Here is a 22515-nt window from a genome sequence, read left to right on the forward strand (position 1 = left end):
ACAGTCACTGGAAGTATTATTCTACACTTACATAGCGTATCTTACAACAGCTCATTTAGACACTGTTATCTGAATCTTTGTGGTTACTAGAAAGAAATTTATTGGACTACACAAGCTATATTGACACTACTATATTTAAGCTTTCTTGTTTGTTGAGGTTTTCCTTGTGCGAAAAATAATTGGTCCTGATGCTGGGTGTCTATACGCCATGAAAGTTCTCAAGAAAGCTTCGTTGAAAGGTATGCTTGATTTTTTTTAAAAAAATTCTGCTGTATTTTTATTTTTATTTGTGAAATATCACCACTTATAGCTTAATAATGAGCTTTAAGATGCTGATAAGTTCCACTGAAGATTGTAGCATTTGAACAGAAATATCCAGTAGAATAAATGTGTGAATTCAAATTCAATATTGTGAATATTGCTTACTGTTTATATGGAAGCAAATAATTTCATTACGGTAGATTTTTCACTAACCGGCTGGTCATTGAGTTCTTAGCCCTATCATCGGTTCCGGTTGCAAAAATCTCTTTGTCTAATCACAGAGATGTAGTAGTGATTGCTTAGACTACATAAAATTAAAGGGAATCAGCAGTTACTGATTTATTCCCAGGATGTATTGACAGTATTGATAAAATATTTAAACTAGATTCGCTTTAAATCATACCTGTAATTCTGATTTGTAAGTAGCAGCATGTGGATGACCTTGACAATAATAATAATAATAATAATAATAATAATAATAATAATAATAATAATAATAATAATAATAATAATAATAATAATAAGTAGTAGTTGGAAGGGACCTTGGAGGTCATCTAGTCCAACCCCCTGCTCAGGCAGGAAACCCTATACCATTTCATGCAAATGGCTGTCCAGTCTCTTCTTAAAAACCTCCAGTGTTGGAGCATTCACCACCTCTGGAGGCAGGTTGTTCCACTGGTTAGTTGTTCTAATTGATCATAAGAAGCTAAGCAAAAATCCTGATTAAAATATGAATACAATCCCACTGGGAAATCCCAGAGCTCTAGATTACCCTTTAAAACAGTACTTCTCAATCTTAGCAGATTCTGTGGACTTTTAAGATTGTGGACTTCAACTCCCAGAATTCCCTAGCCAAATGCTGGCTGGGGAACTCTGGGAGTTGAAGTCCATACATTTGAAAGCTGCTAAGGTTAAAAAACTTTTGTCTAGAAGAAGACAGTGCCATATCACTGAGTAAAAAAAAAGAAAAAAAAGAGATTCCCATGTAAGTGATCAGAAGCCATGTTCAATTCAATTATTAGCAATATTATAATTTTGAAGCGGCTGTTTTAAATGACTCATCAGAAAGTTGGCAGCAATTCACGAATATGTTGTACTAGTGAGTCTTGTTACAGCTGTGGCTTTTTCATGATTTTTTGGGGGGATGTTCAAGGTCACTTGAACTTTGCCATGCAACCTCCATGGAAAACACTGGAACACTTCTGAAAACAACTAATAGAAATTTGTTCACAAAAATCCTTTGTATGCTTGCTTGTTGTAAAAGGCATCAATATGTACTTAGTTTCACTCTTCTTGGAAAACTCATGTTTGCAGTTCGAGACAGAGTTCGCACAAAGATGGAGAGAGATATATTAGTAGAAGTAAATCATCCATTTATTGTCAAACTGCACTATGGTGAGTATTATTGTCTGTGACTTCGATCAAGGTTTATTCGATAAATGTCTACTAGCTTGGTTAAAAAAAGAAAAAAAGCAGACTTTATATTGTGTGATTAGACCCACAGGCACCTCAAGCAGATATTTTTAAACGATTTCCACAAAAGTGGGTTTATTTAGATCAGAGTTTTATTAATGACTTAGCTTATGGCATACCATACATGGATTAGTAATGTATGTCAACATTTCATCTAGCTTAATAGAATGCAATAAAATATAAATGTTGAAAATCTATGTTCAAATACCAAAGTCTAGGCCAGGGGTAGGCAACCTTGGCTCTTTTATGACTCATGGACTTCAACTTCCAGAATTCCTGAGCCAGCCATGCTGAGGGGAAAGGCAGAGGTGGCTCAGGAATTCTGGGAGTTGAAGTCCACGAGTCATAAAAGAGCCAAGGTTGCCTACCCCTGGCTAGGCCATCTAACCATCAAAGTGCAGTATCATTTATATTAAAAAATATCAGACAGTGGACAGGTATATGCCCTCAGCTTACAACCCATCATGTTATGATCTACACAGCCCCATAGTCACACTGAGGGGAAGATACTATACCCCATTTATATACCCATGTGGGGTGCGAATCCTGTTCAGGATTGTCCATTGCTGACGTGGTAGTTCAAAGTCTGGAAACTTGTGCATGGGGTCATTTATATGCCTTCCTATATCTGGGTACTCAGCAATCCAAGTTGTCGGGCAGATGTTGTGCCAGTGGGGGCTTCCTGGATGCGAATCTTCTGGCTGATAAATGAGAAAAGTCGCAAAAATGCTGTCTTCCAGAGTGATGGTGTTAAATACCAATAAAGTATTTTAGAGTTGTACCTAAATATGCGGATATCAATTTAGCATATTGGCCAAATAATTTATAGAAAGTTATTGATTCCTCTTGCCTTGAGTAGATAAAAAGTTTAGAGCCCCCGGATGTCTCATGTGATTAGGATATATTATTTAGTGTTTTATCTACGCTGCATATCTCTTGTTCTACAAAAGTGATTCATGTTTTATGGCTGCTCTTTACAGCCTTCCAGACTGAAGGAAAGCTATATTTAATATTGGATTTTCTCAGGGGAGGAGATGTGTTCACAAGATTATCCAAAGAGGTATGTATTTATGGACCCTTTTAAAACATCGTCAACACTAGTGTGAAGTGGAAGCCTTATCCTGAATTTTTATCCTTGCCTTTTCTTCCAAGAGTCTTCTCTTTTTATATTCCCAACATCCCTGTGAGAGGGAAATTTTGCTCAGAGGAGAGGACTCGCTCAAATCCATTTATTCTATATCTTAGTTTCAAAGCTGGGTTTTGGTTTTTTTTTTCCCCCTTGCCTAAATCAGGCTCTCTGTCACTTTTCAGCGGTGAAGAAACTGGATCAACTTGCCGTTAATATCTCTTAACCTAATCTCCCTCCAAATGGTGAGGATACAATTGGTCATGAAGTTAAGAGGGTGGTATGCTGTTTTTGGCTTTCTGGAGAAAAGGCAGGATTGGATAAATAGACACCACCTACACTGTTATGACTACATAAAAATCATCCTACACTCTGCTTTTAGAAATGCTGTTTTACCCCACTCGAAGGAAAACACAATGAGGTCAAATGTATTAATAAGTAAAGCATTCCTTGCTATGTGAGGAAGTGGGTCTTTTTTCCCCCCTCCAGGACTTAGAAACATCTTAGAAAGGATTCTAAAGGAAGAGATATTTCAAACACCATATCACCTGGCTGCTTTAATGAGTCACAGACAAATGCTCGGACTCCATTTTTTGGGTGCTCCAACCAAGTTCAGATAATTGCAGAGTTTTGTCTTTTCATGGTTAGCTCTCACTTTTTGTTTTCAATGATCTCGGAGACCTTTTCATCATATGGAATTGTTTGAGATACTTAAATAATCTTGTTCCGGTAAATGGAGATTGGACTGACATAGATAATACTTCTAGGGAGAAACTTCAACAGTGGGGATCTCAAATTGCAAGAGTAAAAAATATCTTGTAGAGAAGTTTTGTCTAGTGAAAGTATGAATGCTGTGCAAACAAGTAAAGGAGTTGCTCGGCATCTTTAATTTGCAGCTAAAGGCTCCTGCGGTGTCTGTAGATTTTTTTAAAGGAGTAATCAGCTTAACATTATTCAGCTTAGACACTTACCTTGGAGTAAGCCGCATTAAGCATGATAGAACGTATTTCTAGATAGATGTGCATATTTTGCCCTTGACAGACAGACAGAAACTTTATTTCAGTCATTGACTGATAAAAGTACAATGAATAAAATGAACAATACAAAACTATCCCCTAACAAGAAGCACAGTTAGCAACCGTTTGTGGGGGAAGCTTACACACAATGTAGCAAAGATCTGCTATTTTCAGAGTAATAAATTTACCCTGACTATTTAACAGGTAGTAATTTGCACTTTAAAATCACTCAGTTCGAAATATGCTTTCATGTACATTTAAAACTTCTATTTAGAAAAGAATTGAAAATGTGTATGTGTGCTTCTGCATCAAGAGAGCATGGTCCTACCTTGGTATTATTTGGGGGGGGGGGTGAAGTTTGATATGGGTACTGTATCTGCTCTTCCGTATTTTTCCTGATTGATTTTTAAACAAATATTTTGTAAAAGAGTGGTGCTCCGAGATGTTTATGATAAACTAAATGCAATATTTCTCAACTTTGGCCCCTTTAAGAGGTGTGGACCTCAACTCCCAGAATTCCACAGGTTACCTTTTAAAGTAGCCAAGTTTGAGAAACACTGTGCTAAATACCTTACATTGCATTGATAGCTCTAAATCATCATAATCATCACCTTTATAGGAAATTATTTTATTTATGCATTAGAAAGCCCTTATCTTTTGAGGCAGCTCCATACTTGAAGAGCCATGGTGGCACAGTGGTTAGAATGCAGTATTGCAGGCTAACTCTGCGCACTCCCAGGAGTTCGATCCTGACTGGCTCAAGGTTGACTCAACCTTCCATCCTTCCGAGGTCAGTAAAATGAGGACCCAGATTGTTGGGCGCAAATAGGCTGGCTTTGTAAACTGCTTAGAGAGTGCTGTGTGGAGTAGTACATAAGTCTAGCTGCTATTGCTAATGCTTCTTCCTTTTGTCCCAGTTATGGAAGAGCATTTTTTGAACATTTCTTCATCCTGGAGAGATGATGAATGAGAAATAGGGAGTAAGAATCTCTAGATTTTATTTGGACTTTTTTTCAGGCAGAGGAATTAAGTATTCTGCTGGACACATGTCTTTCCAGAGGTCACCATTCCACTTCCCTTTTAATCATTCATTTGTCATTGGTGAGGTGCATCGGAGGGCATGCTCTGAATATTTATCCTTGGAAAACTAATAGGAGCAATGTCTATGGAGATTCTGAGTCATCCAGATCATGGTTCTCGCAAAGGTTCTTTTTCAAAAGACAACTGGAATTTGTTTTTCTTTTTATCTTCAAGGAAAAACAAAGTCCAGTTGCCTTTTGAAAAAAACACCTTTGGGATAATAAGGATCAATGTTTGTCCTTTTTGAAGTTGCATAAAATGTACATTTCCATCTTGTGGGTCATCCAAGATCACGGACAACATGCAACCCTGACTAGTTAATTTGCATCACAGGTCCTTAAACGTTGTGGGATTTTCTAACGTCTTTGATGTACAGAAATTTAACAAGACCGGAATGTAAATCTATATAGTTCTTATTAGGTTATGTTTACAGAGGAAGATGTGAAATTCTACCTCGCAGAACTGGCTCTAGCTTTGGATCATCTGCACAGCTTGGGAATTGTGTACAGGGACTTGAAGCCAGAAAAGTAAAGTAAAATGTATTTTATCCACTATTATGGTACTCTTTATTTAAACACTTCTTTGTATTTGCCATAAAATAAATATGGAATCACTGCAGAAGAGCTATACAGGTCATCCTCGACTTACGACTTACAATTGATCCCTAAATCTTTGTGGTTATATGCGACAGTTGTTAAGCAAACGTTGTCCCATTTTACGACCTTTCTGGCCGCTATTGTAAAGTGAACCACTGCAATTGTTAAGTGAACCTGGCTACCCCATTGACTTTGCTTGTCAGAAAGTGGAAAAAGAGGATCACATGACTCTGGGACAATTCAGCGTCCGAATTTTGGTCACGTGACTGTGGGGGATGCTGCAACGGTTGTAAGTGTGAAAAACGGACATAAGTCACTTTTTCCCAGTGGTGTTGTAACTTTGAACAGTCACTTAAATGAACTGTGGTCAGTCGCGCACTACCTGTACTCTTCTCTTTCTTCTTCTTCTTCTTCTTCAAAATATATGTTTTCAGAAAATTCTTAATTAATTAAATGTAATTTACTATAGTATTCTAATTTGCTCAACTGTCTTATTAAAATATTCCCGTTATGTGCATTGGTGAATGTGAATTTTAATTTTCAGCATTTTGCTTGATGAAGCAGGACATATCAAGTTAACAGGTAGGTGAAACTTATTAGTATAGCTTTTTTTTAAAAAAAATATTTACGTAAATAGCCTCTTAACTGATTAAAAATGGCAGGTTATTTTGAACTGGGTCAAGTCTCTGGAGAGATTCGTCTGTCATGTCCTCCCTTTAATCCTTGAATTATTTTTCAACTTTTTGTTGAATTAAATGCTACAGTTCTAAAAGAATCAGTTTATTTTAGATTGGCTGTAATCTTCTTGAGCTTTCCTCCAATGTCCGTTCCAGCTGGGGCAGACTCTGCAAGACGTGGTCAAAAAAGTGAAGAGAGAAGCCCTGATGCTTCGATCAGAGCTCCACCCATTTTTATTATTTATTGATTCATTCAGAAAACTTATATGGCTTCCCAACTCTCTCATGGTGACACCAGGTGGCTAATAGAAATAAAAGCCCCAAATATAAAACCCAATAAACCCTCATCTCCACTTGATGTGTTCCATATGACCATAAACTATGTCTTCTGGGCCAAGGTGGGAACCAAACGTATCTCCATGGGGATGATGTTCCATAGGGAGGCAGTTACCATGGAGATCCTTCTTGGTCCCATTAGATCATGGGTCTTCAAACTTGGCCCTTTTATGATTTGTGGACTACAACGCCCAAAATTCCTCAGCCAGTGTGCTGGCTGAGGAATTTTGGGAGTTGAAGCCTACAAGTCATAAAAGGGCCAAGTGTGAAGACCCCTGCTTAGATGGACTCATTTAAGGAGGGGAGACCTATAACATATCCTGCATCCCCACATTGGTGGGTTGGGTAGAAATAACTGAGATGGTTGGAACCAAAGTTACCTCCATGGGGATGATGTTCTATAGGGAGGGAGCTACTATGGAGAAGATCCTTCTTGGTCCCATTAGGTGGACCCATTTAAGGAGAGGTGACTTATAACATACCCTGCATCTCCATATTGGTGGGTTGGGTAGATGTAACTGAGATAGTCCTTCAAATAACCTGGCCCCATTTTTAAGTGTGTTACACACAGACAACAAATGGAGCACCAATCACACTGGTGTGACGGTCCTCTTGACTTCTCTGACTACGTGCTGTGAATACATCTGCCAGCTGTCTATTGTATTCTCATCTATCATAGCAGATGAGTAACATCAAAGTATAATGCCTAGTAACGGAACTCTACAGTATGTGCAAAGACAGGCTCTCAAAGGCATACTGCAAAGCTAGAATTTTCAACGTATCACGAAACAGAAGAATGTTTTTACAAAGCTATAAAACAGCATTAGCCCCGCCGCACCCCCCCCACCCAAAGCACGGCTGATTATCAGCCATCCATTTCTCTTTTTTGAAGAGTACTCAGGGAGATTGGAGCTCTAATGCTCACATTTTGCCTTTGCTGAGAAACAAGAAAATCATGTTTTGTAGGTATATCAAATGAAGCCCTGCAAATTTTCAAAAGAATGCTAAAAAAATGTAGGGAAAAATAATCTCCACGATACCATTCCAGGGTGTTTTAAGATTTTAAATGAAGTTTATATAGTCCACCCTTTATGTTTCTACCATCTGTTTTTAGTCTACGCTTTGCTGTGGCTAAGTATTTAAAATAAATTACGGTTGAATGTTGTTGATTGAAAAACCACACATACAAGTCAAGATTCATTACAGACGTCTATGGAGATCCTCAGTCATCCACATCATGGTTTGTCCCAAAGTTGCCTTCTCAAAAGGCAACTGGACTTTGTTTTTCCTTGAAGATATTTTGCTGCTCATCCAAGAAGCTTCTTCAGAAGAAGCTTTCTTGGATGAGAAAAGAAATGTCTTCAAGGAAAAACGAAGTCCAGTTGCCTTTTGAAAAAGCAGCTTTGGGACAATCATTACAGGTGAATCTCTCCCGTTTCTTTTTGATGGGGTCCATAAGAGAACTCAAAGGCCATGTCTAGAAATGAGACAACCCTAAGCTTAAATCTTCTTCCCTTTTGTTTCTTGCATTTGGTCAAACAGTTGCTTTTCAAGGTTTGACTCGGTGATACTCCAAATGTTGGCTGAAATTAACATAATGCAAGTGAAAACATTACAGCTCTCCTAGCTTCTTGCTCTCCAAATTTCTTTATTTCTTGAATTTGTATAGCTGCCCTTCTCATGCATGTGAATCTGGGCGATGTAGACAATTAAAACACAAAAAACTTAATAATCAACATCAGTCGAACACAACCATTAAAAATTGAGTTAAGAGTAGTTTCACAGCCTTTTGGTTAGGACCACGTGTGCAGTTGTTCAGTTGTATATGTTGTGCTTTCAGACACAGCTAGGTGGATTTCTTACCCCTTTTCAATCTCTCTGGAATATGTAAATTTTCTCATGTTTTTTTTTTTATTCTTATTGTCATGCTGTTTAGAGTATCTGGTGTGCTTTACAAGAAGCCGTTCCGTTTGGATCTGTCAAAAAGTAATAATTGCTTATTTATAACATTTCCTAGGCACCAACTGTTAGGGCAACTAATATGTATGTACAATAAAAGCAAAACAAAGTCTCCAGTAAAATAATAAAACAACTAATCAAAACAAGTGTTACAACAACAACAACACTCTCTAAATAGATCGCAGAAATGCAATTAATTTAAAACCAGACAGTGGCTTTTTAGCCTATTGAAGAAATACTGATGCTCATTATTCTAATTCTGTGCTTAACTGCAGATACAGTAGTGGCCAAAATTGGGGAAACCTTTTGGGAAAAGTGTATTTTTAAGGTTTGATGGCTAATAACACCATTGTTTTGGGGGGGAGTAGTACCATAAAATTATATATCAATGGAAAGATAATTTAATCAAGAATGTAATGCAACAACGTTTGTTCAATTATCTGTATTCTATGAAAGCTTATAGCCAAATAACCAGAAAAAGGAAGCACAATTTGTTTAGGTTGATATCAGGTAGCTTTCCTTCATCTGATTGTAGCCAATGAACATGAGTGTTTGGAGAGCCAATCAGATTGTCATCTTGTTTTGGCAATGAGCCAATCGGATCCCAGTAGGATTCAGTGATTGATGGCCATGTATTGAAGCTGAGAGGAGGACATTTGTCAGTGTGTTATGTGATCGCTATCAAGTTAGTTGGGCTTTTTTTGGGTGCTTTCACTTAGTGAGCTTGGAAAACGTAATAAAATTAAAGGAATGGTGCAAAGAGTTGACTGGTCACCCAGAAAGCATTGGAAAATAGTATTATTAAGTAAAGAAGGCTACAGTTATAAAGAAATTAGAAGAAAAATTAGTGGAAACTTAACCAAAGGTGGCATTTCTACTGTACACTTTTCCCAAAAGATTTCCACAATTTTGGCCACTACTGTAGCTTAGACCACATTTTATCACTGAATGTTGACTAAAAATGACAGCTGTGGACTAAACAGGCTTAGAAAGAAAAGCCGTGTTAGCTATCTTGCTACACTATAGTTGGCTGAAAATATTAAAATAGGGTGAGCAGAAATGAGCATGCAATCTCAGCATGGACTCTGCTTCTTTTTTTGGCAGAAAAGGTATCGTAGATATGTAGAAGGAGCTTGCATTAAGTTGGAATCCTCCACTTGGAAAAGGATACACAGTTGAAAATTCTAGCTTGGTCTTTGTACTGTTGTATAAATCTGTCACTTGGACACTGGTGGAAGCTGTGCAGAGATCACATTAGTGTTCCTCAACCTTAGCAACTCTTAAGATCTGTGGACCTGAACTCCCAGAATTCCCCAGCCAGCCATGTTGGCTGGGGAATTCTGGGCGTTGAAGTCCACAGATCTGAAAGCTATCAAGGTTGAGAAACACTGGATCAAAGACCTAGTTTGATGAAGCTTTCCAGAAACTGAGCTAACGTTAAATCCAAACCGATTCTCCCCTACAAACCTTTTTCACCGACCCAGTGGTGAGACATTTTGCTTTTACATCTAAATCAAGTCCATATCTTTACGGGTGAAACAGAATCCTAACTTACTTTATGTATAATTTATTCTTCCAACCAAGCATAAAGTTGTAATGTCAATCAATCATGAATTGCTGTAGCTAGGAAGGGACGGGAAAGATAGCATTAGTGTTATTATGCAGCTTGTGGGTATTTTGGTGGGCATGCTTGAGGCCACTTTAATTGTTTTATTTAGTAATTAATTTAAGAGTTCATTGATAGGGTTGGGTCTCAGTCTACTAAAATTTAGGCTATAAAAAGGAACCCATCACCTTTCTGGTGTTGTTTGGCTTAGGGGGTGCCTGTAGCAAATAGAGATTTGGTCAAAAAGGATGACATGAGCGTCATAGCATGTTGCAAGCTTGGCCTCTTATGACCTGCGTGCAACAATTACAATGCAAGTACAAAAGGAGTTTATACTATGACACATGACTGGCTAAGAGATCAAGAAGAGATCGTGAAGAGATGGTGTCCTTCCATTACCGCTTCTCATTGGGTAGTCTTGAGGAAAGTAGACTTGATAGCTGGATGGCAACATCATTGGTCACATAACTTCCCCGAAATAACTCACATGCTGATCTCAACTTTTTATGACTGATGTTGCTCAGTGTCTCTTTGCTTGGTATGTCTTTGTGCTGCTGTTTTAGACTTCGGCTTAAGCAAAGAATCGGTGGATCAAGAGAAGAAAGCCTATTCCTTCTGCGGTACTGTAGAATACATGGCCCCTGAAGTTGTGAACAGGCGGGGCCACAACCAAAGTGCCGATTGGTGGTCCTTTGGTGTCCTCATGGTACTGTGCATTAATGGCCTGGTTTTGGGTTGCATGTCATAAGCACTTGAGACTCATGATGTATTAATGATAGAAAGGAATAGTTGCATTTCACTTCAACTATGGCGTTCTTGATGCTCTCTGAGCTTGGTTGTTTTCTTGCAGGCATTTCATTACCCACCTAAGTAACTTCATCAATTACTCCATGCGCCGATGATGTTGCCTAGTTTGGTGATGAAACATCTGCAAGACAAACCACCAAGCTCATAGAGCAACATGGACTGCACAAATTGTATTATTATTATTATTGTAATAATAATGTGTTTGGGTTTGATATTTTTGGAGTTGTGAGTTAAATATGTCTATTTGTTTGGGGTTTTATTGCCATGAATGTTTTGTTTATTTTATTTTGATTTTATTTTACACTCTTACCACGGGGGTTTATATTATCTTTTATTTTATAAGATGCCAGGAATCAGAGTTATTTGGGGATATGCAAATTTAATGAGATGTAATAAGTTGTAATTTACAATTATAATATTTCTGATGTTTAGCTTACATCACGAGGGAAAAGTGTGTTATCTGTAACTGTTCTCTGAGTTGAACTGAACACACTTCATATTAATTTGAGCCAAATCGCTGAGGAGAGAACACTTAAACCAGCATTGGATATTGGAAAACCTATTACATGATGCTATGGCAAATGCGATTTTAATAAAGTGTTTATAGCTGCTATTAACTCTTTAAACAAAGTTATAAATGCATTTGCAGCCACCATAGTTTTGTTCGACTATTTACATTAATCAAATTTGTATCAGTGCGAAATGCTTAGAAGGTATCAAATGTTATCAAAATTTAATATAGTTATTAGTTAGCATAATAGAACGCTCACGACCTACGGGTTGGAAACACACGGAAGAGGCCTTCATCCTGCAGTGGGTAGACGTTGGCCAAAGGGATGATGAAGATTTAGCATAATTTATCCATTATCTATTATGAATTTTAAACAATTCTGTTCTCGTGCAAATTAGTGCACCTTCACAATACATTATAATAAGAAGCAAGACTTTTCTTAAATCTCAATTCTGGAAGCTTAATTCCTCTTGGCTTGCTTTCTAAATCTTGTTTGCTCTTTGTTTCTTTCTCAGTTTGAAATGCTGACTGGTACTTTACCTTTCCAAGGTAAAGATCGAAATGAAACTATGAATATGATCCTCAAGTAAGTATTTTTCTGTGCAGAACTGGCTCCGTTGCTAAGTATTTGCAAGTTATCGAAGATGGCATATGCAGCACATGTCACTGATAACAATAAAATGATTGTCAGGTGGGATAAGCCTTACCCCCTGCCCAAAATTGTTCGTTATCTAAGCTGTCTGAAAATTTCACCTACGGGCGAAAGTGAGTGGTTTTGGATAGGATATTTTTATTTCAGGATTGCAGGCTTTAATTAGTTTCCAAGTGCTTATGAAAGCCAAGGAAGGCTTCTATTGCAGCCTCCTGATTTAGGGAACTCTGCAATAAAAGTAGAGAAAGGTATTTATCCATTTTTTTAAAACAGAGGAAAAAGCGTGAGGATTTGGTTTAAAAGCCTTGGGACGGCGTTCCCCAAACTGGCGGCCAGTTCAAAAGTCCCACTGGAGCACATTGTTTGCATTTGATTTTTTTTCTCATTAGAAAGCACTTCTTGAATCCGAGTTTTCCCTTTTCCCAGAGCAAAACTTGGAATGCCACAATTCCTTAGCCCTGAAGCTCAGAGTCTCCTGAGGTTGTTGTTTAAAAGGAATCCTTCGAACAGGCTAGGTAAGTTAGTCCTGCCTATATCAGTCTTCCTTCAGGTGGAAATTTCCAGAGGTTCTGGACCTTCACCTCAAAATACCATGGTCAAAGGATAAAAGAGAGAAAGAAATGCCTTAGTCTGCAAAAGCTCCAGGTTGGTGGACTGTGTTGTAGCATTTCATAACCTCCCTGATGTAGTCTATTGTGGATATTGTGGTGGAGCAGTGGGCTAATGCCTCCTTCAGTAACACCAGCTGCCTGCAGTTAGTGCAGGTTCGCATCCCACCAGGCTCAAGGTTGACTCAGCCTTCCATCCTTCCAAGGTAGGCAAAATGAGGACCCAGATTGTTGGGGGCAATTAAGCTGACTATGTAATAATGCCGCTTGGGGTGTGTGTGAAAGCCCTAATAAGCAGGCATATACATAGAATGAAGGCTACTGCTAAGCTTGTAAGCCGCCCTGAGTCTTCGGAGAAGGGTGGGATATAAATGGAATTAAAATTTAAAAAATAGTGTTTCTTGATTTTCAAGCTAATTTGAGAAGGAGAAGAATTAGAAGCCATCTCTTTCCCAAAAAGAAATGAGTGGCTATGACACTGCAGAATGAAACTCCAGAACACTACGGTGTCCAACCGAAGATAGCAAAATATTGGTTTTATTATAGTGGGTCACAGAGCCAGCCAGACGTTTAGACTGGATATGGCATTTCTGCCCACATAGAAAGTCATTTCCAAAGGCCTGGGGTAGGCAGATATTGTTATTATGACAACTATTATTGAGAACACTATGGCTGAACATCTAAACAGTCTTCGTTTTTTTGTTCAAAAATTCCTTTATATTAGCCTTGGTATATTTTACATTGGTTTTTTTTTTTTTTTAAAGTGCATGGTGTGTTACTGAAAGTCTGTGGGGATTTTCAGTCATCCAGGCTATGTTTGTCTCAAAGATGCTTTTTCAAAATGCAACTGGATTTTCTTTGATTTATTTCCTTCCTTCCTTCCTTCCTTCCTTCCTTCCTTCCTTCCTTCCTTCCTTCCTTCCTTCCTTCCTTCCTTCTTTCTTTCTTTCTTTCTTTCTTTCTTTCTTTCTTTCTTTCTTTCTTTCTTTCTTTCTTTCTTTCTTCTTTCATTCATCTTTCTTCCTTCCTTCCTTCCTTTCTTTCTTTCTTTCTTTCTTTCTTTCTTTCTTTCTTTCTTTCTTTCCTTTCTTTCTTTCTTTCTTTCATCCATCTTTCTTTCTTTCTTTCTTTCTTTCTTTCTTTCTTTCTTTCTTTCTTTCTTTCTTTCTTTCTTTCTTTCCCATCCAAGAAGCTTCTTCAGAAGAACTGAAGAAGCTTCTCGGATGAGAAGCAAAACGTCTTCAAGGGAAAACAAAGAAACTCCAGTTGCTTTTTGAAAAAGCCCCTCTGGGTCTGTCATTGAATACAATAGTCACTTTCAGTGCTTAAGCACTTGGGTGCCTTCTGTGATTTATATTTCATTTGCAGTAGAGGACTGTGTAGACTGCAATCTCCTTCTGAAACTGACTTACAATGCCGTGTAGAAAATGGGAAGATGATGCTTGGGAACTGGAAAGTGTTTCTTTTCAGTATTTGAAATTTTATTTTATTTATGAATATATGGTCAAGGCTACTCAAAGCACGGTGCAAACCTGCACCTAGTGCCATTGTAACAGCAACCTAGAATCCCATAAGTACAGTATATATTTAAAGTAAGAATTATCATGCATATTCCTGGCACCAGGAGCTGTGCAACACTCAAGTTCCAAAGTCCTTCAAGAAGACTCATAGCTTAACAAGATAGAAGACCAAGAAAGTAGGAGTTACTCATGCTGCAGAAGAACAAATTCTTCTATCGGAAGGGAACTCATGCCAAGTAGGCTTACTTTTAGGACCCTTCTGATTGCATCTCTCAATCAGTGGGGACCTTCATCAGCATATGTCATTGTTGTTTGATCGCAATCATGTTGTGTGTTGTGTTCTTTGAAATTATAGGGGCTGGTCCTGATGGGGTTGAAGAAATAAAGAGGCATCCCTTCTTTTCAACCATTGACTGGAATGTGAGTCTATGGAATAAATCTGTATTCAGGATACCATTCTAGTAAGGACTCAAGTTTGATATAATGCTTGACAACTCTTGCATTTTTTAATGTCGGGAAATACCTTGAGCACGTAAAGCAAAAATACCCAATGTATATTATTTCTACCAAAATGAGAAAAAAAGAAAGGGGTAGTGATGCTGCAATAAATTATTCCTCCTCCTCCTCCTCCTCCTCCTCCTCCTCCTCCTCCTCTTTTGCAACTTAGATGTACCTAATACTACATATAGGGACGCGGTGGCTCAGTGGGTTAGGACGCTGAACTTGTTGATCAGAAGGTCGGCAGTTTGGCGGGTCGAATCCCGAGTGCCGTGTAACAGAGTGAGCGCCTGTTACTCGTCCCAGCTTCTGCCAACCTAGCAGTTCAAAAGCACATAAAAATGCAAGTAGAAAAATAGGGACCACTCCGGTGGGAAGGTAACAGCGTTCCGTGCACCTTTGGCATCTAGTCATGCTAGCCACATGACCACGGAGATGTCCTCGAACAAGCGCTGGCTCTTCGGCTTTGAAATGGAGATGAGCACTGGCCCCTAGAGTCGGAAACGACTAGCACACATGTGCAGGGGAACCTTTACCTTTTAATACTACATAATTTTTATTGCTTTTCATAGCATTTAGAACTACACACTTTTTATTTCTTTTCATAGCATTTAGAAGCTTTTCAAAAGCATTTATAGATACAGGAGAACGCAGGTCCAAGAAAAGCCCGATGCCTTTTGATTCCATCACAGTGACTGCCTAGTGCAGTGATGGCGAACCTTTTAGAGACCGAGTGCCCAAACTGCAACCCAAAACCCACTTATTTATTGCTGGGTGCCAGGTGGGTGTGGCCTACTGGGTGGGTGTGGCTGTGGTGGTCATTGAAGATTGGGTGGGTGTGGCCAAGGTGGGTGTGGTCACCTCAATGTTGCTCTTGGGGAGGGACACCTGTGGGGGGCAGCTGGTTGAAGAGAGACAGTTGCCACCTCCAAGGCATGGCCCGGGTGCCCACAGGGAGGGCTCTGAGTGCCGCCTCTGGCACCCATGCCATAGGTTCGCCACCACTGGCCTAGTGCTTAGAGAATATTTATACCTGCATCCAGTTGTTTTCCTTTCGTCAGTAAGAAGCAAGGTCTTCTGTAATAGAAGGAGAAGAGAAGTTGAGTTTTACTCAGCGTTCTGTGTCTCCAGATGGCTCTGGGGACAATTACAAGGGTGGGAAGAGCCCCAGGCGCAGAAAGCAAAGGTTTCCAAAACTGAATCTGCAGAAGCACAGAACTCCCCATTAGAAAAGCAGTATAAGTCCACGCTAATCTATGGCGAAATATTCTTTTTTGTGATTCTGATTCCAGAAACTTTACAGGAGGGAGATCCAGCCTCCCTTTAAACCTGCTTCTGGAAGACCAGAAGACACCTTTTGCTTCGACCCAGAATTCACAGCAAAAACTCCCAAAGGTAATATCCTAAGACTGGAAAGAATATAGTGCATTACAGGCAGTCCTCGACTTACAACAGTTCATTTAGCGACCGTTCAAAGTTACAACGGCACTGGAAAAAAGGGACTGATGACCGTTTTTCACACTTACGGCCGTGGCAGCATCCCTACATGGTCACATGATCAAAATTCAGGCACTTGGCAACGGACTCATGACGGTTGCTGTGTCCCAGGATCGTGTGATCCCCTTTTGCGACCTTCTGACAGGCAAAGTCAATGGGGAAGCCAGATTCGCTTAACAACCATGTTACTAACTTAACAGTTGCAGTGATTGGCTTACCTGTGGCAAGAGAGGTCATAAAATGGGGCAAAACTCACCGAAGAAAAGCCACACTTAGCAACAGAAATTTTGGACTCAACCGTAGTCCTAAAGCAGGAACTACCTTGATTGTATCTTTCTTCCGCCCGTTTCTCTTTCATAATAGAATTTTCCATTTAAAAGTTCAATGTAATAATTGAAATAGGTATAAACTCCTAGTAAGGCTAAGTAAACATAGGGCCATTCTATCGGTCTCCGTCAAAAATATTATAAAGACGCTATTAATGTTTAGATTTTTTTTTAAAAGAAAAAGTGGCTTTTATTTAACATCGCTGAATTGAAATGGACTAATTGAATTAGTTTTCCATGCTAATTATTTGTGTGTTTGTTTTTTTTTAAAAAAAATCAAGCCGTCATTTTCCTTGGTTTATTTCTTTGTTAGGGTGGGTAGATTTGCCATCTTTCCGAAAGAGGATTCTTTGATAAATCTGCATTATGAAATAGAATATATTGCATTATATTTTGGGCAAGCTAACGTATCCTACTGTTCCATTAATTAAGATTCTCCAGGAGTTCCTCCAAGCGCCAACGCCCATCAGCTTTTCAAAGGCTTCAGTTTCGTTGCGACGAGCAGCCTAGAAGACCACAAAATCACCCCTCTCAACAACATTTTGCCAATCGTACAGGTAGAAAAAAGAGTGTGGGCGCGTGGCGTTTCTAGTTTGTGCGTGCAGAAATATTGAGACCGCCATTCCTAACCAATTTATGCAGTATTAAAACTTGCGAGAAATGCTTGTTCAGTAGTGTTGCTGGTGTAAGAGTCTGCAACTATGAAAAAATAATGTAGGGAGAATAAGTTGTAAGAGGTCACACACTTTCCCAGTTGAGAATGGTGCTTCTCAGGTTGAAAAATGAAGTATGTCTGTCTATATGCCTGTTTCTTCTTTTGAAAGGGCCTAAAAAGGAAGCCTTCTTCAGAACACAAAGATCGTATAAAAATCCACTTGAGAATAAACTATTAAATTGTGTTACGAATCCAAGCAGGGATCATTTTCATCCAGATGCTTTCCACTTATCTATAGTAATATATATATATATATATATATATATATATATATATATATATATATATATATATATATATATATATATATATATATATATATGGATGTGTTTTTTTTTAGTCGTGATTTTTTGCTACATAGAGATGATAAAATATGCTTAAGTAAATTACATTTCCTTTCACAAGCCCAAATTGCGTGGAGATGATAAGGAGCAGGAATGCCTGCAGAAATGTTCTGAGAAAGTTTATGAAATAATTGCAAGCTTTTAAGTGTTGTTTTATTGTGCTCTTTAGCAACTTCATGGGAGCAGCGCACTCTTCACAGATGCCTATGAACTTAAAGAAGATATTGGTGTGGGTTCCTACTCGGTGTGCAAGCGCTGCATCCATACAGTTTCCAATATGGAATTTGCAGTGAAGGTACGCAAGGCGCTATTTTTGCCCATATCATTTTTAAATTATCTAAACATATATAAAGGGAGGCGGTGGCTCAGTGGGTTAGGACGCTGAGCTTGTCAATCAGAAGGTCGGCAGTTTGGCAGGTCGAATCCCGAGTGCCGCGTAACAGAGTGAGCGCCTGTTATTCATCCCAGCTTCTGCCAACCTAGCAGTTCGAAAGCACGTAAAAATGCAAGTAGAAAAATAGGGACCACTACGGTGGGAAGGTCACAGCGTTCCGTGCGCCTTTGGCGTCTAGTCATGCCGGCCACATGACCACGGAGACGTCCTCGGACAAGCGCTGGCTCTTCGGCTTTGAAACGGAGATGAGCACTGGCCCCTAGAGTCGGAAACGACTAGCACGCATGTGCGGGGGAACCTTTACCTTTACCTAAACATATATAACAACCTACTGTACATAAATTAGCCCACATTTAATAAATGTTTTATAGCTGTTCTTAACAAGTTTAAATTAAAGTAAGATTTAGGTTCTTGTCATCTTATTTAGAATCAATATATATTTTTATAGACATCTCCTGAGCTGCAAATATGGCAATGTATGATACCAACAGAGGAGAATATTTGTAGTTCAAGGGTAAACTGTGGGGTCCTTTGTGGTCTCTGAGCTTGGTTGTTTTCTTCCAGATGTTTTATTACCCAACCATGTAATATCATCAGTGCTACTAAAAAAATGGGGTTTGCTTTCTTTTTATATCAAATTGAGAGCAAACGTCACTCCCTACTAGCGCTGATGATGTTACCTAGTTTGGGTAATGAAACATTGATAATATATGGTTCTCTCTTGGGGGGTTGAAAGCAAAGTCCACTCTTCAGTTATTTGTGGTGATGCTAGTTAGAACTTTAACATTAAGAAGACAATTGCCCAGAGGATCTTTTACTGTTGCTGGTATTCGTTCATTCTTTTGTTCATCCATCCATCCATCCATCCATCCATCCATCCATTCATTCACTCATTTATTCGCTGCCCATCTTAACAACAGGGTAATTCTGGTCAGTTTACAGTCATAAAAGATATAAATTGTCCATATTAAAAACAAAGTTAATAAAAAGCCAAACACTATAGTCTAAATAAAGATGGGGGGGAGACACACACACACACACACAGAGAGACAGAGACACAGAGAGAAACAGAGAGAGAGACCCACACATACACAGAGACAGAGAGAAACAGAGACAGACAGACAGACACACACACACACACAGAAACAGAGAGAAAAAAACTGAGAAACAGAGAGAGACAGACACAGAGAGAGAGAGAGAGAAAGAGAGAGAGAGAGAGAGAGAGAGAGAGAGAGAGAGAGAGAGAGAAAGAAACAGAGAGAGAGGGAGAGAGAGAGACAGAGATTGTAGTTGAGGAATTCCAGTGTTTTGAAATGCTTGTGACATCTTCCAAAGATTTTGCCTTTACAATAGTGGCGAATATCTGTAGCTCGGGTGTAAGGTGAGGGTGAAGGTTCATTCTCCGAGCTCATTGAATGCTCCCAAATTGAAGAAACACAGCAAATGTACATATGAAGAGGAAACAGACAACAGACTCCCATTCCTTGACATCGACGTAAGGAGACTGGACACCTGCACTCCGTACACACACGGACCAAATCCTCAGCACCAAGTCACAAGCTCGGAGGACGAACCTTTGCCCACATATTGCCTCTAACCTGGTACTGCCTAAAAGTGTTGGCACTCAGCTGTAATGCCCACTTCGCAATTCTGGGAATTGAAGGGAAGAAGGCTGTTCTGTCTCTTCGTTACAAGGTGGCCTTGAAAAATGCAGCTATTCTATTCTTTCTTAAATAGAAATGTGCTTTGCTGTGCTGAATTTAATCTCTTGTCATGCTTCCCTGTTGTCATTGTCTTCCCCCCCTCCAGATAATTGACAAAAGTAAGAGGGATCCTTCCGAAGAAATAGAAATCTTGATGCGATATGGACAGCACCCCAACATTATTACTTTAAAAGATGTAAGTATTCTGTTTGGTTTTCAAATAGTGTACAAACGGCAACAGTTATTTATTTTTATTTTAATTTTAATCCCATTTATATCCCGCCCTTCTCCGAAGACTCAGGGCAGTTTACAAGCTTAGCAGTAGCCTTCATTCTATGTATATGCCTGCTTATTAGGGCTTTCACACACACACCCCCAAGCGGCATTATTACAAAGTCAGCTTAATTGCCCCCAACAATCTGGGTCCTCATTTTACCTACCTCGGAAGGATGGAAGGCTGAGTCAACCTTGAGCCTGGTGGGATGCGAACCTGCACTAATTGCAGGCAGCTGGTGTTACTTAAGGAGGCATTAGCCCACTGCGCCACCAAGTTGATGGAATGAAGCTCTTTCATCAGATTTGGAATGCAAAAGACAAGTTCTCAATATTTATCAGTGAAATATGATTCTATTTGATTAAAAAAATAGGCTTTGTTGTGGTATGTCTACACAGGTCTATGGGGTTTATTGTTCCCAACTGGGTGGAAATGTAATTTCATCTGTATTAACTTTAAAGAAGGGATGTCCATCCTTGGCAACCTTTAAGACTTGTGGACTTCAACTCCCAGAATTCCTCAGCCAACGTGGGGAATTCTGGGATTGAAGTCAACAAGTCTTAAAAGTTGCCAAAGTCGGACACCCCTGCTTTATGGCAAGGGAAAGAACCCCATAGCACGTGACCTTCTTTTTCCCCCCAATCCCTCAATGTCCTGTCATCTGCCAGGCTGACACAGCAAAAAGTTATTCAGAAGTTTGGAATCTTTGCAACCTTTTTTTTAAAAAAAGGTTATTTGTGCAAAATCAGGCTCTTCTGATGAATGTTCCTCTAGGCCAGGGGTAGGCAACCTCAGCTCTTTTATAACTCATGGACTTCAACTCCCAGAATTCCTGAGCAGCTGGCTCAGGAATTCTGGGAGTTGAAGTCCATGAGTCATAAAAGAGCCGAGGTTGCCTACCCCTGCTCTAGGCAGACCCTGTGTTTCATGCACCTTTCCTGGAGTATGTGTTACTCAACTATATTAAACTTCTGCAGGTGTACGATGATGGTAAATATATCTACCTTGTCACAGAACTGATGAAGGGAGGTGAGCTTCTGGACCGTATTCTCAGAAAGAAGTATTTCTCAGAACGCGAAGCCAGTGCCGTCTTGTACACTATCGCTAAGACTGTGGACTACCTGCACTGTCAAGGAGTAAGCTGTGCACAATTTGATAATTTAATGAAGGTTGGGTCTTACGTTTTCAGGGTTTGTTTGGACCTTGCTTGCTTGTTGCAAGCTGCCCTATAGTTGCACTTTACAATGGGCAGCTGTACGGATCTTTTAAGTGCATAAGTAAATATCCATGTGCTGAAATCCTGAAGAGCCAGTTTGGTGTAACGATTAAGGCATCACTCCAGAACTTGGGAAACCATGAGTTCTAATCCCGCCTTAGGCATGAAAGCCAGCTGGGTGACTTTGGGCCAATCACCAAAAGATGTTGAGTTCTAATCCCACCTTAGGCATGAAAGCCAGCTGGGTGACTTTGGGCCAATCACCAAAAGATGTTGAGTTCTAATCCCACCTTAGGCATGAAAGCCAGCTGGGTGACTTTGGGCCAATCACCAAAAGATGTTGAGTTCTAATCCCACCTTAGGCATGAAAGCTAGCTGGGTGACTTTGGGCCAATCACCAAAAGATGTTGAGTTCTAATCCCACCTTAGGCATGAAAGCCAGCTGGGTGACTTTGGGCCAATCACCAAAAGATGTTGAGTTCTAATCCCACCTTAGGCATGAAAGCTAGCTGGGTGACTTTGGGCCAATCACCAAAAGATGTTGAGTTCTAATCCCACCTTAGGCATGAAAGCCAGCTGGGTGACTTTGGGCCAATCACCAAAAGATGTTGAGTTCTAATCCCACCTTAGGCATGAAAGCTAGCTGGGTGACTTTGGGCCAATCACCAAGAGACGGTGAGTCCGGGCCTGCTTTAGTCATGAAAGCTAGCTGGGTGACTTTGGGTCAATCACCAAAAGATGTTGAGTTCTAATCCCACCTTAGGCATGAAAGCTAGCTGGGTAACTTTGGGGCAGTGTCTCTCAGCCCTAGGAAGAAGGCAAGGAAACAGCCTTTCTGAAATCTTGGCAAGAAAACTGCAGAAAAATGATCCAGGTAGTCAATAGGAGTCAAATGAAGGCACCAAATAAAGAAACAGAAATCCTTATTTTTTTTCTTATACATAAATCATTTCAGTAAATGGGTTGACTTGAGGACAAGTGCTAAGCAGAGACTGGTCTGTATAATAAGGCTAGGTGGGATATTATATTTTAGAATTTAGCTGGCAATTGCTGGAGACAAAATTAGAGGGAGGGGGGGGACAGAGTTTGTTTGTTTTTAAGATTGTTTGCCACCCAGAGCGAGTTGCTGAGTTGGGCGGACATACAAATTGAATGAATCCGTCAATCCATAAGCAAATTAACAAACAAACCTGATATAGAAGGGGGTGTTTGTAAGCAAAAGAGAAAATCAGATTTAATGATTAACTTTTAAATTACAGCTGGATAAATTGATTCTGTGGTCTGCTCCTAATTTTGAAGTCACAGTTTTGTAGAAATTGG

General features: G+C 39.5%; 1 protein-coding gene across 1 annotated transcript in view; it reads left to right on the plus strand.

The window, feature by feature from the left end:
- Positions 1–22515, plus strand: part of RPS6KA6 (ribosomal protein S6 kinase A6) — a 49744-nt gene that overhangs the window by 22351 nt on the left and 4878 nt on the right. The window contains exons 4-17 of the mRNA XM_083372180.1: positions 158–239; positions 1576–1656; positions 2715–2794; positions 5377–5483; positions 6097–6134; positions 10694–10836; positions 11964–12034; positions 12527–12615; positions 14584–14648; positions 16019–16121; positions 16982–17106; positions 17778–17903; positions 19812–19901; positions 20957–21115. Of these exons, the coding sequence (XP_083228306.1) occupies positions 158–239; positions 1576–1656; positions 2715–2794; positions 5377–5483; positions 6097–6134; positions 10694–10836; positions 11964–12034; positions 12527–12615; positions 14584–14648; positions 16019–16121; positions 16982–17106; positions 17778–17903; positions 19812–19901; positions 20957–21115 (1359 nt within the window). The remainder of the gene's footprint in view (positions 1–157; positions 240–1575; positions 1657–2714; positions 2795–5376; positions 5484–6096; positions 6135–10693; positions 10837–11963; positions 12035–12526; positions 12616–14583; positions 14649–16018; positions 16122–16981; positions 17107–17777; positions 17904–19811; positions 19902–20956; positions 21116–22515) is intronic.

Source organism: Vipera ursinii (genome assembly GCF_947247035.1).
Source record: "Vipera ursinii genome assembly, chromosome: 12".
NCBI classification, from domain to species: Eukaryota; Metazoa; Chordata; class Lepidosauria; order Squamata; family Viperidae; genus Vipera; species Vipera ursinii.